At 38.2% G+C, this 15214-nt stretch overlaps 1 protein-coding gene across 1 annotated transcript; it reads left to right on the top strand.

The window, feature by feature from the left end:
- The first annotated feature begins 4492 nt into the window (after positions 1–4492).
- Positions 4493–9859, top strand: LOC113647470 (BOLA class I histocompatibility antigen, alpha chain BL3-7-like). Its single transcript, XM_027154199.2, has 5 exons — positions 4493–4764; positions 5111–5365; positions 5576–5851; positions 6201–6482; positions 6565–9859. The coding sequence occupies exons 1-5, from the start codon at positions 4695–4697 to the stop codon at positions 6720–6722; spliced, it is 1041 nt and encodes a 346-aa protein (XP_027010000.2). The 5' UTR covers positions 4493–4694; the 3' UTR covers positions 6723–9859.
- Positions 9860–15214: the final 5355 nt, after the last annotated feature.

The raw sequence follows: 15214 nt of genomic DNA, 5'->3' as shown, positions 1-15214 counted from the left end.
CTGATAAACTGATAAATAATTGTCTGTCCATCATCTGTGTTTCAGGCTTCAAACATGCTCCAGCCTCTGAAGAGTCTTCCTCCACCAACTCTTAAAGCGTGACTGTGTGTCTTCCTGCTGAAGTGAGAGAGTAAGACATGATGATGTTTACAGTGTCATATGGAAGAAAAATCTGTGTGTGGACTGAAACTCCAGCAGAAAAGACTGAGCTTACATTAAAGTTCAGCTCAGACCTGATCCTGTTTCTTTCGCTCTGTTTTTCTAGGAGACAAAAGGTGATGGAGATGAGGACCCCCTCATATAAGGAGCTTCGACTAACCTTTACATTAACAACAAAACTTTAACAAAAAAGGTTATTTTTAATAGGTTACACAGTGTTACTGAAAGTAAATTTTACTATTGTTGATAGAATTTTTACTGCCCTAAACACACATTTTGTGATCAAATCCAAAACCTGCATTATTGCAATTTTCTAATGAAATGTGAATAAAATTTAAAAACAAAATCAGTGAGGATGTTTATCACGATGCTGTGAGCTGCTACAAAGTAAAATGTTCTGATTCAAAGAAGAAAAGACAGGAAAGTGTGCACTGACATTTGAACTTCCTGCTACGTGTAGGTACGACTGTTGGTTTTGGTACAACCTGCGTACTTGTTTTCTACCTTGAATGCCTAGATAGTGTGTAGCATCCTGGCTGCCATTTTGAACGTGTTCCAAGTCATGTGAAACCTTTAACTGCCTGTAACTACATTAAAAAATCTGGCTTTGACTTAATGTTGTCCGTTGCTAACATTTTAGGACTCGTGATTAATAAACAGAACCGGTTCTTAACTATGATTTGTGGTTCTTCAACCTTTTAATTTCTGTATATTATAATCACCTTTATTGTTGTATACAATGCTGTATTGTGTAATAAACATGCTTCATGAATCCTGTTTATTAACAATGTTTATTTTTAACAGAAAGGTTTTAATGTGGTTTTTGTTGGGACTTTTGAAGCTGAACTGAGTGGATTATTGTGCCATTTTTGAGACAGGGCCAGAGGAAGAAATCATCAGACAAACATTTATATAAATGCTGCATGTTTTATATTTCATTATATTTTATACTTCTTTCAGATGGGTATGATAATAATAATAATAATTTTTGTTGTCGTTTTTGTTGTATTATTAATATTATGTTTAGCATTTTATATTTAATCAATATTTAATATTTACCATTTAACCATAATATAAGATTCTAGGTGTGCAGAGACGGGAAAGGATTAATTAGGGGCAACACGTGATACACAAAACAAAAATATAAGCACATCACAGATAAGCAAATCCTGACAGAATGTCCCCCTAGTGTCCAGTTAGGGAATAATCCAAACATATATTACCGTTTCTATATTTTATCTATTTATTCTCCTAGTGCAATTTTCCAATACTTTCCATAAATACCCTATATGTTCTACTTTATTTTAGCATCTCTTAGTTGTATATTATTTTTATTCTTACATTAGATCTATTTTTTATATATATATATATCAAGGACAGTCGTAAAAAACCTTTCACTACCTTTCACTTTCATACTGGGTAAGATTATGTATGTGGCAAATAAAATTTTACTTTATATTTGATTTTAATAATGATAATAAAATGATTAATGTTAATAGTAGTATAAATAATCAAGCTTCACTGTACCAGCCCTGAGAACTCTCACAGTTTTGTCCTTATACACTCTTTAGCATAAAGTGTCTAAAGATTATTAAAGACTTGGACTTAAACTATCTGGTTAATAAGAGAATTCAGAGCCTCTGTTGAATGTGCTTAATGTGTAATACAGTCATGTTTGTCTCTGTGAAGTATTTACTGCTCCATCAGGCTTTATATGGTGTAAATATGACTTATTTGGTCCCCCTCACACATCACAGTGACCCTGTGATTTTATGTTTACTAGACTAGTGTATGAGTTACATAAAATGTGTAACAATCATGCTGTTAGATAAACTTGTGCTTCTGTAGAAGCTCTTCACTGGGCAGAAGAAGCTCCTGTTGCTCACTCATGCTCCTCTTTGTGTTTTGTGAATGTTATTTTATAGAAACAGTTGTAAAATGATTTTTCACACAGACACATACACACTGCAGTGGGCTACTGTAATAGTGATTGCAATTGTGATCCTGGGCTTGGCGTGTGTTTATCAGAACAGAAAAGAATGTTTGTCAATAACAATAATAATAATAGGGAGGATAATCAGATGTATTTAAAAATATAAAGTTAGTTTTAAATAAGTAAGAGATCTGTATTACTATCCTACACTGTATTAGTATTATTGATGATGTTCACCCCTTTTCTTGGCACCCCTGGACGTCCTAAGGGACAGCATGAGGAGAGGTGAACTCCCTTTGAGCTGCAGGAGGGCCGTCCTGACACTACCGCCGAAAAAAGGAGATCTGATGGATTTGAGGAACTGGCGCCCAGTATCGCTACTGTGCACTGACTGTAAGCTGCTCTCAAAAGCGTTAGCCTCAAGACTAACTAAGGTTATGGAGCAGATCATTCACCAGGACCAGATATACTGTGTGCCTGATAGGTCCATATTTTACAATGTGTATCTAATTCGTGACATTTTGGACATCTCCAGACTATTGGGCTTAAAGACTGGTCTGATTTTTCTAGATCAGGAAAAGGCATTTGTCCGGGTTGAGCATGAATATTTGTGAAAGGTGCTGGAAACCTTTGGGTTCAACTCAGGTTCTAAAGCCATGATCAAGGTGTTGTACAGTGAAATTGAGTGTTAATGGTGGTTTATATGCCCCTTTTAAAGTGTACAGAGATATATGACAAGGTTGTTCTCTATCAGGCATGTTGTATACCATTGCGTTTGAACCTCTTTTCTGTAAACTGATAAGAATCTTACTGTTTTTTTATATTTCACACTAATGTCCCTATATGCCTCTCAGCATATGCAGATGACTTAATCATTATGATAACTGCACAAAATTTTGTGAATGTTTTAAATGTTATTTTAAATGATTTTCAGATTCTATCTGCTAAAGTCAACTGGGCAAAAAGTGAAGTCATTTTAATTGGGGAGTGGGGAGGCGGGCAACATACTCTCCTGGGAGGTTTAGTGTAGAAAAGAAGTGGTTTTAAAGGCAGGGTCTCCGATTTTTGAAAGCCAATGTCGACCTTTGAAATCACCAAAACAAACACACCCCTAACCCAAATGGGCCCCACCCTTGTAATGATAGCTCCGCCCACACATATGTAACCCAGGCAACAAATGGACAGAAATGTGTCTTTATCATAGCTGAAGGGAAGAAAAATACGATTGCAGATAAACAGACAAGCAAAAATGACACACAAGCATAAACATGCAAAGAATGGCATATATAAGTTCTGTGTAACAAAGCAAAACCAACGTTACTCACCTATCGAGAAGGAAAAAAGCGCCTCGGCGTCTTAAGTAAAGTTAAATTTCCCAGAGTCAGTAACTCCTGAGCTAAACACTGTTACTACAAAAACGTGGTTGTAGCTGCCTCTCTACATTACTACGATAGAAAGGAGGTGTTATTTGTGTAGTAACAGTGTTTAGCTCAGGAGTTATTGACTCTGCAAACTCCAATCTGTGAATATGAGGCCAGATTCCCGCAGTTCTCTCCAGCGCTGGAAAGCTGATCCTATATTAACACGTGTCCTACTTTTTGCCTTATCGTAAGCCTTTCTTTGCTTTCTTTCTTTGTTTTTGTCCTCCATGTCAATGTTAAAACTGCTTTCTACTAATGTCACACATGCGCACTGAACACTCTCTCCACCCATATCGACAAGACACGCCCCTTTCTGCTCATTGGCTACCATAGATATATATCTATGGGCGACATCTAGTGTATATATCTATGATTGGCTACACGTTTGTTTCAATTTTTGTTTATTATTCGGCCCGACTCAGTTTTCTGAAGCATTTCTCAAAAATCGGAGACCCTGCCTTTAACGTTAGCTTGTTTACAATAGCTTGTTGCATAGTGCACTGCAACTAACACGCCAAAGCCGTCGAGAAAAACTTTGAAAATAACCATAATGACGCAGTCTCCATGCTACAATAATAATGATAAAAGCAAAGTTTTTCACTGTGGGGACATATCTTTATAAGTACAGCTTGACTGTATTATTTTTGCCCCCTTTCAAAAATTGCTCATGAGAAATGTTATATTTATTGCCCCCCCTTTTTGCTTTTGCGCGATTTTTTTTCCCCTCACTGCTGCAAGAGTCTGCGTGAGAATATGTGGGTGTGGCGTGAGAGCGTGAGAATTGGGACAATGGCGTGAGTCTCACGCTGAATGCGTGAGAGTTGTCAGCCTTGACTGTTATGATGATCATACAATCTTTCTTCCTCATTTATCTGATACTTTTACTTTTGCACTCCTCAGATCTCCCCAGAAACTGGTGATTGGTGGGTTCAGAGTTCTGAACTCTGATTGGTCGGAAATCTGACATCTCCGTCCTTCCGGGGATATAGTACAGGCGTTCCACTACAAGAGCTCTTTGAAAACCTGTATATTTCTCTTTAACTAAAGTTAAATCGGAGTTAAACAGAGATAGAATTAAGTTAAACAAAGAAAAATGGAGTTAGGTCTGCTGATTGAATGTGCAAGTAAGAGATTAGTGTGTGTTCAGTTTGTTTAGTGTTTTAGTGCTCAGACAGTGAGAGATGTCGCCCCGCAGCACAGTGATGAAGACTCTGATCTTCTTCACATTTTCTCTTCATCTTTCATCAGCAGGTGAGTTCTGTAATGTTTACATTTATTTACTCTCTAATAATAAAGTTTAATGATAAAGCTGTGATAAGGGCAAATCTGACAAACTTACAAATAAATAATACAGTTAATAAATAAATAAATCTCTCACCAAGTAAAACAGAAATACACTATTATTATTGTTATTATTATTATTATTATTATTATTATTATTATTATTATTATTATTTATAGTTATTTTAGTGTTGAGATGTGAGTTTTATTATTATTATTATTGAATATAAATTTTATTTTTTGATCTTTACAGTATTTATAGTGTATGTTGAGTTAGTGATGTAATGTTAATGTGTTTTTTTTTACACTTTTACAGTCACACACTCGCTGCAGTATTTCTACACTGCAGTTACACCTGGAATAAACTTCCCAGAATTCACTGCTGTGGGTCAGGTGGATGGGCAGCAGTTTGGCTGTTATGACAGTGAAAGGAGAGAAGTCATAAAGACAGAGTGGATTCATTCTGATCATCCAGATCACTGGAACAGAATCACACGAATTGCAAAGGAGCATCAGGAGGCCTACAAAGCCCATGTGTTTACACAAATGCAGGTCTTTAATCAGACTACAGGTAAACACACATACACACAGAGTGAAGGTTTAAATCTTCTGTCTTTAATATGAGAGAAAATCACACTGAAAATAAAGCGATTCATAGAAATGAAGTTGAAATTCATTGTAAATGAGATGTAAATGTGTGTCTGATGAATTCACTGAGAAGTGTGGAATTTCATCACACTCACATCTGAGTGTGTGTGTGTGCGTGTGTGTGCGTGCGCAGGAGTTCACACAGTGCAGAGGATGGTTGGATGTGAGCTTGATGATGATGGGACTGTTAGAGGATACAGACAGTATGGTTATGACGGAGAAGATTTTCTCAGTTTTGACCCGAAAACTCTCACATGGACTGCAGCTAAACCACAAGCTGTGATCACCAAGAACAGGAGGAATACTGAACCTGGTAACAATAATGAGATGAAGAACTTCCTGGAGATTGACTGTATTGATTGGTTAAAGCAGTATGTGTCTTACGGCAAAGAGACTCTGGAGAGGAAAGGTAAAGACCGTGATCTGTTACTGTTATACACACACACACACACATACACACGGTATCTCTTCTCATGTGAACAGAGACTCTGGAGAGGAAAGGTAAAGTGGGATTTGTTACTGTAACTACACACACACACACACACACACACACACACACACACACACACACACACACACACACACAGTCTCTCTTCTCATGTGGTCTGATTATTTATATTCTCTAAATTGTTTGAAAACATTAAAAGCTTATAAAAACTCTTTTACATCTTAGTAGCCAGAAATTCTTGATCACATAAGGAGTTTAGACATGAAGAACAGAAGAGAACTTTAATATTTCTGTCTCTGTGTCCTTGCAGTTCGTCCTACAGTGTCAATGTTCCAGAAACACTCGCCTTCTCCAGAGGTGGTGTGTCACACTACAGGTTTTTTCCCCAAAGAGGTGATGATCTTTTGGAGGAAGGATGGAGAGGAGGTGCATGAGGACGTGGAGCTCAGAGAGACGTTACCCAACCAGGATGGAAGCTTCCAGAAGAGAAGCTTTCTGAAAGTCCCAGCTGAGGAGCTGCAGAAACACACCTACACCTGTGTGATTCAGCACAGCAGCTTGGAGAAGGAGTTAGTGCTAGAAGTACCAAAAGGTCCTGATCAACTCCTCATACAGTAGAAACAATCTGATTTCCTGCTGCAGCAGATAATAAAGACTCTATGCTGATTTAACAGGTGGAGGATCGATGGTTATCATCATTGGTGTAGTTGTGGCTCTCATTGTTCTCGTTGTTGCTGGATTTATGTTCTGGAAGAAGAAGAACTCTGGTGAGAGGAGGAAGGAGGCAGATGTGAAGTTTTCACAGAACAGATTTACACTTTCTAATTCTTGAAGGAGATTTGATGAAGATTTTACTTGTTTTTAATCTGAACTGATAAACTGATAAATAACTGTCTGTCCATCATCTGTGTTTCAGGCTTCAAACGTGCTCCAGCCTCTGAAGAGTCTTCCTCCACCAATTCTTAATGCGTGACTGTGTGTCTTCCTGCTGAAGTGAGAGAGTAAGACATGATGATGTTTACAGTGTCATATGGAAGAAAAATCTGTGTGTGGACTGAAACTCCAGCAGAAAAGACTGAGCTCACATTATATCTCAGCTCAGAGCTGATCCTGTTTCTTTCTCTCTGTTTTTCTAGGAGACACCAGTGCCCCTTTTCCACCAAAATCAACCGGGTGCTGGTTCAGAGCTAGTGCTGGTGCTGGTTCAAAGATGGTTCCACTGGCGAACCTTCTAAGAACCGGTTTGCCTTTCCATCGGCTAGAGAGCCGTCACAGAGCCCAGTCTGACATCACTGTATACGTGTTACGTCCCAGCAATGTTAGTGCAGCAGCAGCAAACACAACATCATCAGTGGTGGATGTTGCTTTACTGTTAATGCTCATGGCTTTGTGAACCTACATTAATGTCCAAACGCGGCAATCCAACGTGTACATGCAGCTCCATGTAATCTGTATAAACGGAGGTTGTAATTGAGAAAGTACATACAGTATTGTTCAAAATAATAGCAGTACAATCTGACTAACCAGAATAATCCAGGTTAATCCATTTTTTTATTGCTACGTGGCAAACAAGTTACCAGTAGGTGCAGTAGATTCTCGGAAAACAAACAAGACCCAGCATTCATGATATGCACGCTCTTAAGGCTGTGCAATTAGGCAATTAGTTGAAAGGGGTGTGTTTAAAAAAAAGCAGTGTCTGCCGTTGACTGTACAACTCAAAACTATTTTGTACAAACATTTTTGTTTCTAGGATTTAGCAATCCTGTGAATCACTAAATTAATATTTAGTTGTATGGCCAAAGTTTTTTAAAACTGCTTCACATCTGTTTGGCATGGAGTCAACCAACTTGTGGCACCTCTCAGCTGTTATTCCACTCCATGATTTTTTAACAACATTCCACAATTCATTTACATTTCTTGGTTTTGCTTCAGAAACAACATTTTTGATATCACCCCACAAGTTCTCGATTGGATTAAGGTCTGGGGATTGGGCTGGCCACTCCATAACATTTAATTTTGTTGGTTTGGAACCAAGACTTTGCTCGTTTACTAGTGTGTTTGGGGTCATTGTCTTGTTGAAATAACCATTGTCTTGTTGAAACAACCGTTTCAAGGCTATGTCCTCTTCAGTATAAAGCAACATGACCTCTTCAAGTATTCTAACGTATGCAAACTGATCCATGATCCCTGGTATGTGATAAATAGGCCCAACACCATAGTAGGAGAAACATGCCCATATCATGATGCTTGTACCACCATGCTTCACTGTCTTCACTGTGTACTGTGGCTTGAATTCAGAGTTTGGGGGTCGTCTCACAAACTGTCTGTGGCCCTTGGACCCAAAAAGAACAGTTTTACTCTGATCAGTCCACAAAATGTTCCATTATTTCTCTTTAGGCCAGTTGATGTGTTCCTTGGCAAATTGAAACCTCTTCTGCACGTCTTTTTTTTTTAACAGAGGGACTTTGCCGGGGATTCTTGAAAATAGATTAGCTTTGCACAGACGTCTTCTCTTCTGTCACAGTACTTACAGGTAACTCCAGACTGTTTTTGATCCTCCTGGAGCTGATCATTGGCTGAGCCTTTGCCATTCTGGTTATCCATTTTGATGGTTTTCTTCCATTTTCTTCCATGTGTCTCTGGTTTTGCTCTCCATTTTAAGGCATTGGAGATAATTTTATCTTCACAGCCGATAATTTTTTGCACCTCTTTATAGGTTTTCCCCTCTAAAAATCAACTTTTTAATCAAAGTACGCTGTTCTTCTGAACAATGTCTTGAACAACCCATTTTCCTCAGGCTTTCAAATGCATGTTCAACAAGTGCTGGCTTCATCCTTAAATATCTTCATCCTTCCACCTGATTCACACCTGTTTTTTCACAAAATTGATGACCTCAGTGATTGAAAGCCACTCTGCTATTTTTTTAACACACCCCTTTCAACTAATTGAACAATTGCACAGCCTTAAGAGCGTGCATATCATAAATGCAGGGTCTTGTTTGTTTTCTGAGCATCTACTGCACCTTCTGGTAACTTGTTTGCAATGTAGCAATAAAAAATATACTAAAAAACTGGATTATTCTGGTTAGTCACATTGTACTGCTATTATTTTGAAAAATACTGTAACATTATTTTATCATTAACACAAAAAAAGTTAGCTCTAACCTAAAGTTAGCCCATGTAGCTACTTACTATCAAGTGTGCTGATAACGTATCATATTGTGGTAAAGTAAAAGTGTATTAAACATTAGTATACTTAAGGTACATTATCAAATGCGCTAACAGTAGCCCCGCCTACAGCCCCTGATGCAAGCGGTTCTTAAGTGTAGACCAGCAGCGTTTTGGTGCTACTTAAGAACCACTTTTCCTGGTTCAGAGCCGGTGCTTTGGCTTTCGAAAAAGAAAGAACTGGTTCTAAATTAGGCTCCAAACCAGCACTCAAACTGCCTCGGTGGAAAAGGGCACAGAAGATGGAGATGAGGACCACACACTCACATACACACACACTCTGTTACACTGAGGGTGATGTTGGCGATATTTCAGCTGGTATCCAGCTCTTCTCTGTGTGTATTGTGTGCTCCAGACTTCATTCTGTTGTTCTATTCATTAGTAAATCTGGTTTTAAACTTTACTTATCTTCACACTCAGCTCCATCTGTCACTTCTCTTTAGAATACGTTTTTTCTGTGTATAGTCTATATGCTTGTACATAACTCTTATCTAAACAGGTAATCTTGTCTAACGAGCAGCTATTGACCATGATTGTGTCTAGAGTTTCGGATTAAACTTTACATTAACAACAAAACTTTAACAAAAAGGTTATTTTTAATATTTTCATGCAGTGTTACTAAATGTAAATTTTACTAATGTTGATAGAATTTTTACTGCCAGAAACACATTTTGTGATCAAATCCATGTTCCTGAAGTGGTGCAATTTTCTAGTGAAATGTGAATAAAAATTAATAAAGAAATCTGTGAGGATGTTTATCACGAGACTGTGAGCTGCTACAAAGAAAAGTTCTGACTCGAAGAAAAACAGACGGGAAAGTGTGCACTTACATTTAAACTTAACTGACACTGTAACTACATTAAAAATCTGGCTTTGACTTAACATTGTCCGTTTCTAACATTTTAGGACTGTGATTAATAAACAGAACAGGTTTTTAACTATAAATTGTAATAGTAGTAGTAGTAGTAGTAATAATAATAATAATAATAATAATAATAATAATAATAAATTATTATAATTATAGTGTTTAGCATTTTATTTTTAATATTTACCACTTAAATATTATATAAGATTTTATATTCATAATAATCATTCTAGTCATTGTACCACATGCAGATCACTGTAATCACTCTACACTGTCAGAGAAGCAGGGTGTCTTTACAGGAGCAGAATAAGACCCAAATGCAGGGACAACGTAAAAGGGGTTTATTTGGGGGGTTGCGGGGGCGACACTAGGAAAAAGCTAGAAACACTAGGAAAAACAAACCACGGGAACACAAATACAGACACAAGATAGCCGGTATAAATAGGGATAACAATCATTGAAACACAAGGAACAGGTGTGCAGAGGCAGGGAAATGATTAATTAGGGGCGGGGCAACGTGATACACAAAACAAAAATAAAAGCACATGTCACAGTTAAACAAATCCTGACAGAATGTCTCCCTAGTGTCCAGTTAGGAAAGAGTCTAAACATATATAACCTTTTCAGAATCAGAATCAGCTTTATTGCCAGGCATGTTTTCACATGCGAGGAATTTGTTTTAGTAACATAATCTCCACAGTGTAACAGAATGACATATGTAGTATAGATGAAATTGTATGTACACATTTACAGGTGTGAAATGTGCAGTTTAAATAATCATGAAATATACATATGGAAAAGTATACAATATATACAATTTGTATGTACAAATGTGCAATTGTGAAATGTGCAGTTGAAGTAAACATAAACATTCAGACAATGTGTATGTATGTATGTACAGAGTGCAAGTATGAAATGTGCAATTGAGGTATACATAGTGCAAATATAATGTGTTTTCTATATTTTATCTATTTATACTCGTAGTGCAATTTTCCAACATTTTCCCTAAATTGCATATATGTTCTATTTTATTTTAGTGTCTTATTATCTTATTAATAATATCTTATAATCATATCGAGGACAATCATTATCGTAAACCCAGTGGCCAGTTATTTACTTGTACAGAATTTCTTTCTGCTTTTTCCGTTCCTGTATCTGCACGAATTCTCTGTGTTTGATTCCATTCCCTCTGGTGTGGTTGTGTTATTGAGAGGTTTCTCTTTTTGTTGTTTTAGATCTTCATCACAGTAAAACACATATATGTGAAATATGTCTCTCAGTCACACGTCACAACAGTAAAAGAGTGTTTTTTAACAACATTTTGTCACTGTACTTCAAAAAGCTTGTCGTACTTGATACATCTTGATGTCATACTCAGATGGCCTTGTCAGTACCTTGGAAAAAGATAAATATAATGTAACTAACAAGATGACACAAGTCTCTTTAAAATCATTGTATAAATATTTTCCTGTCAGATCCTTGTTATCATTGATATAGCTGCTCTTTCTGAAGCTTGTAACAGGGCTCTCAAGTTTTGAAGACAGGCAAGATTAACATCTCCAACCCACTACTATAGGGGTGCCCCTACTTTCCACACCCCCAAAAAAAGACATAAAACTTTCCAAAACTTAATATTTGAATTAAACAAAACTTTTTAACCTTATTAAATTATACAGTGGTAGTGCTGTTGGTTAGTAGCCTTATTTTTCACAACTACACCTGTGTGATTCAACACAGCAGCTTGGAGAAGGAATTTGTGCTAGAAGTACCAAAAGTCCAGATCAACTCCACATAGAAACAATAAATCTAATTTCCTGATGCAGCAGATAATAAAGACTCTGTGTTGATTTAACAGGTGGAGGATCGATAGTTATCATCGTTGGTGTAGTTCCCTCGTTCCCATTGTTGCTGGAATTATGGTCTGGAAGAAGAACTCTGGTGAGAGGAGGAAGGGGGCAGATGTGAAGTTTTCAGAGAACAGATTTTCAGATTTGATGAAGATTTTGCTTGTTTTTAATCTGAACTGATAAACTTATTAACTGATAATCACTGTCTATCCATCATCTGTCATTCAGGCTTCAGACCTGCTCCAGCCACTGTGTAATTCCTGCTGAAGTGAAAGAGTAAGGCATGATGATGTTTCCAGTGTCATACACTTGAAAAATCTGTGTGTGGACTGAAACTAAAACATCATGTTCCTCTACCTGCTCCCTACTCTCACTACAGATCACAATGTCATCTGCAAACATCATTGTCCATGGCGATCGCTGTCTGACTTTATCTGTCAACCTGTCCATCACCATACCAAACAATAACTCACTCACTGCTGTCATACTCCTCTCATACATATCCTGAACAACTCTGATGTACTTCTCTGCCACACAGTATCATAGCTCCTCTAGCGGTTTCTCTTCTGAGGCTTCCTCACCTCATTTTTTAATTGTTCCTATAACTTGCTTTACAATATTTACCTCCTCCACCTTCTTTTCCTCTCATTTTCCACATTTGTCAACTCTTCAAAATACTCCTTCCATCTACTCTGCACACTCTCCTTGCTTATCAGTACCTTTCAATCTTTAATCATCCTTAACTGTTGTACATCCTTCCCATCTCTATCTCTTACAAACATAATAATAATAGGAATTTAACTAAAGGAGTAAGACTTCTTGTTCTGCTTCTTGGCTATCAGATGTGTTGCGCATAAATTGAAAAGAACTAAGATCAGCAGAGAGAAAGTGGAAGAAATCACAACTCGATGCAGGTCTTGCTTCTTACCATACGCTCCTGTCCAAGTTCTCTTCAGACATGACTTCTGCCAAGGCATCCTTCTACAAGAAAATGCTTGAAGCTTTTGCACAAGACATTCATAAGCTCCACAACATCTTCTCTTCACTACTACAGCTCCAACTGCTTCAACCTCCCTGATTTCAGAAGGCTTCTTTTTACATTGAGAAGATTGAGAAAATCTGACAGACCTTCACTTCTGCCCCGACTGCACCTACATTTCACAGCCAGGATTCCCCTACTCCTTCATTGTCAAATTTCTCAACAATAGCAGCAGTGAGATCTTGCAACTCATCCAGTCTTCCAATCCTACCCCTGCCCACTGGATCCACACCATTCCACTATGCTCCAAACCATCTCACAAGACCTTTTGTCCTTCATCCTCACAATCATCAATGGATCCCTAACATCTGGTCATGTACCAATTACTTTTAAGTGAGCAAGTGTACTGTAGCAGAGCGGTCGGGGAAGGGGTGTGACAATGCTACGTCTGAGAATTATAAAACGCTACAAAAGGCCACTAGGGGCACAACATTCAACACAGGTTCGTTACCTAAAGGTGAGCAAGAGACAAGGGCACGAGAATAACAAAATAAATCTTTATTTTTACAGTTGTGTAGGATTAAGTTTCTCAAAAGAAAATATAAAATCTTCAGTCACTAAACACAAAATCAAATAGACAAAACACAAAACATATACTTTAAATGGCCAGGCCTTTCAAGAGCAAGAGGAGATAACACATAACCCAGCTACAGCAGTGTCAAGCCACACAACTCACGTGTGGAAGGTACACATCAAACACAGCACACAGTGTAAAAGCCACCCCAATAGGTACAGCAATTATTTCCTCCCCCTCAAAGACGACCCACCCAACACAAGTATATCCAAAGTAAACTCACAAACCAAAACAAAACAGGGAAAATAATTACATACAAAAACAAATAAACATTCCAAAACAGAAATTCCTCTCAATTTAAATGAAATATACTCACAATATAAATCAGACAAAATAAAGAGAGGAGTGCTAAGACAAGTAACAACAAAGAAATAAAAAACAAAACTAATACATCGACTAAGTGACTCGCCATTAAACGCCTCAGTAGAGGGAAGAGTTGACGTAAAACAGAGTTGTCAACTAAAATACCAGTACATGGCGTGAAGCCCCGTTGTACCGAGGTGGAGTCAAAGCGACCCACAAGGTTATTTGCAGAGACAAAACAGCAGCGCAGTCGACCCTCTCATCCCTCAGAAAGTGGTTGGACCACCAGATCAACCTGCTGAGCATGTAACAATATGTTATTAAAAATAAATCAATAGCCACAAACAGGGACCAAAATAATACATACCAGCGATTAGCAGTTATAACTCTCACTAAACGCACTCATCTTCACTAGATTGACTTTAATGGTTCACAAACTGGACGCCAACCCACACTGAGATAGCATACAGCCCACGCCGACAACAGCGGGACCATATTGTCCTATGATGTTGAACAGAGCACATGAGTAACACCAGGGGCGATTCTAGAATTTTCATTTTAGGGGGCTCAGCCCCCAGGGTAGGGTTATATACTATCACACTGTGATAAGGGCTGAAGTTGGACGCAGCGAAGACGCATTGGATGAGAAACCGAACTGTGTATTGGTCCAGTAAACTGCAATTACAAGAACTGCACCGATGCAGATGTCATATCATAGCAATCCATCAATAAAACCACACACATCTTGTACTCTCTGATGTTCGCTCTGCTCGGCGTCCCTGCAGATTGAAAAACGCGCTGAATCTACACAGACTCAGTTCAGGGGAGGAGCCGAAACATGACGCTGACAGCGAGCAGGGGAGGGTGCAAGGGAGGAGGACCCAAACGCAGGCCAGTGTCCAAAAAGAGTATTTATTGAAATGGAAAAGGGTATAAATCAATAGCCACAAACATATATATATATATATATATATATATATATAAATAACTGTTGTATATAAATATATATATAGCACAGGAAAAGTAGCCGGGCAGAGTCTAGGGCTGACAGAAACAGTAGCAGAGGGAAACAGAGCACAGGTGCTAGTCTTACGCCACGGGCGTAACAGTCACAAAATAGGAAGTTCGATGCACAAGAAAAATAAACAATCCAAACAGGGTCAGAAGGTAATCCACACAGAAAAGTAAGTAAATCCAAGCATGGGTAATCCAAAAAAATAATCCACACAGAAAAAGAAAAATCCTAACGGCAAAAACCGGAAAAAACAACCGGCAGCAATGAATGAACAACTCACATAAAAAATCCTGGGGAAAAGTACTCCGAGAAGGGGAAGTCCATGAGGAAACAAACAGCAGAGGGGGCACAGAATATACTCGGGCTAGTAGATGGCAAGCGCACAGGCCTGGACAGGTTTCAGCCTGGAAACGTGAAACGTGGGGTGGATGCGCAACACTCTGGGCAGCTTGAG

Source organism: Tachysurus fulvidraco, chromosome 9 (assembly GCF_022655615.1).
Source record: "Tachysurus fulvidraco isolate hzauxx_2018 chromosome 9, HZAU_PFXX_2.0, whole genome shotgun sequence".
In the NCBI taxonomy this organism is placed as follows: Eukaryota; Metazoa; Chordata; class Actinopteri; order Siluriformes; family Bagridae; genus Tachysurus; species Tachysurus fulvidraco.
Note: the sequence above shows the minus strand (reverse complement) of the source record. Positions and strands in the feature narration are given on the sequence as shown.

Coding starts and splice junctions, on each gene's coding strand:
- LOC113647470 (XM_027154199.2), top strand. CDS start 4,695: ATGTCGCCCCGCAGCACAGTGATGAAGACTCTGATCTTCTTCACATTT. Junction 4,765..5,110: donor TCTTCATCTTTCATCAGCAG/GTGAGTTCTGTA, acceptor ACACTTTTACAG/TCACACACTCGCTGCAGTAT. Junction 6,483..6,564: donor AGTGCTAGAAGTACCAAAAG/GTCCTGATCAAC, acceptor CTGATTTAACAG/GTGGAGGATCGATGGTTATC.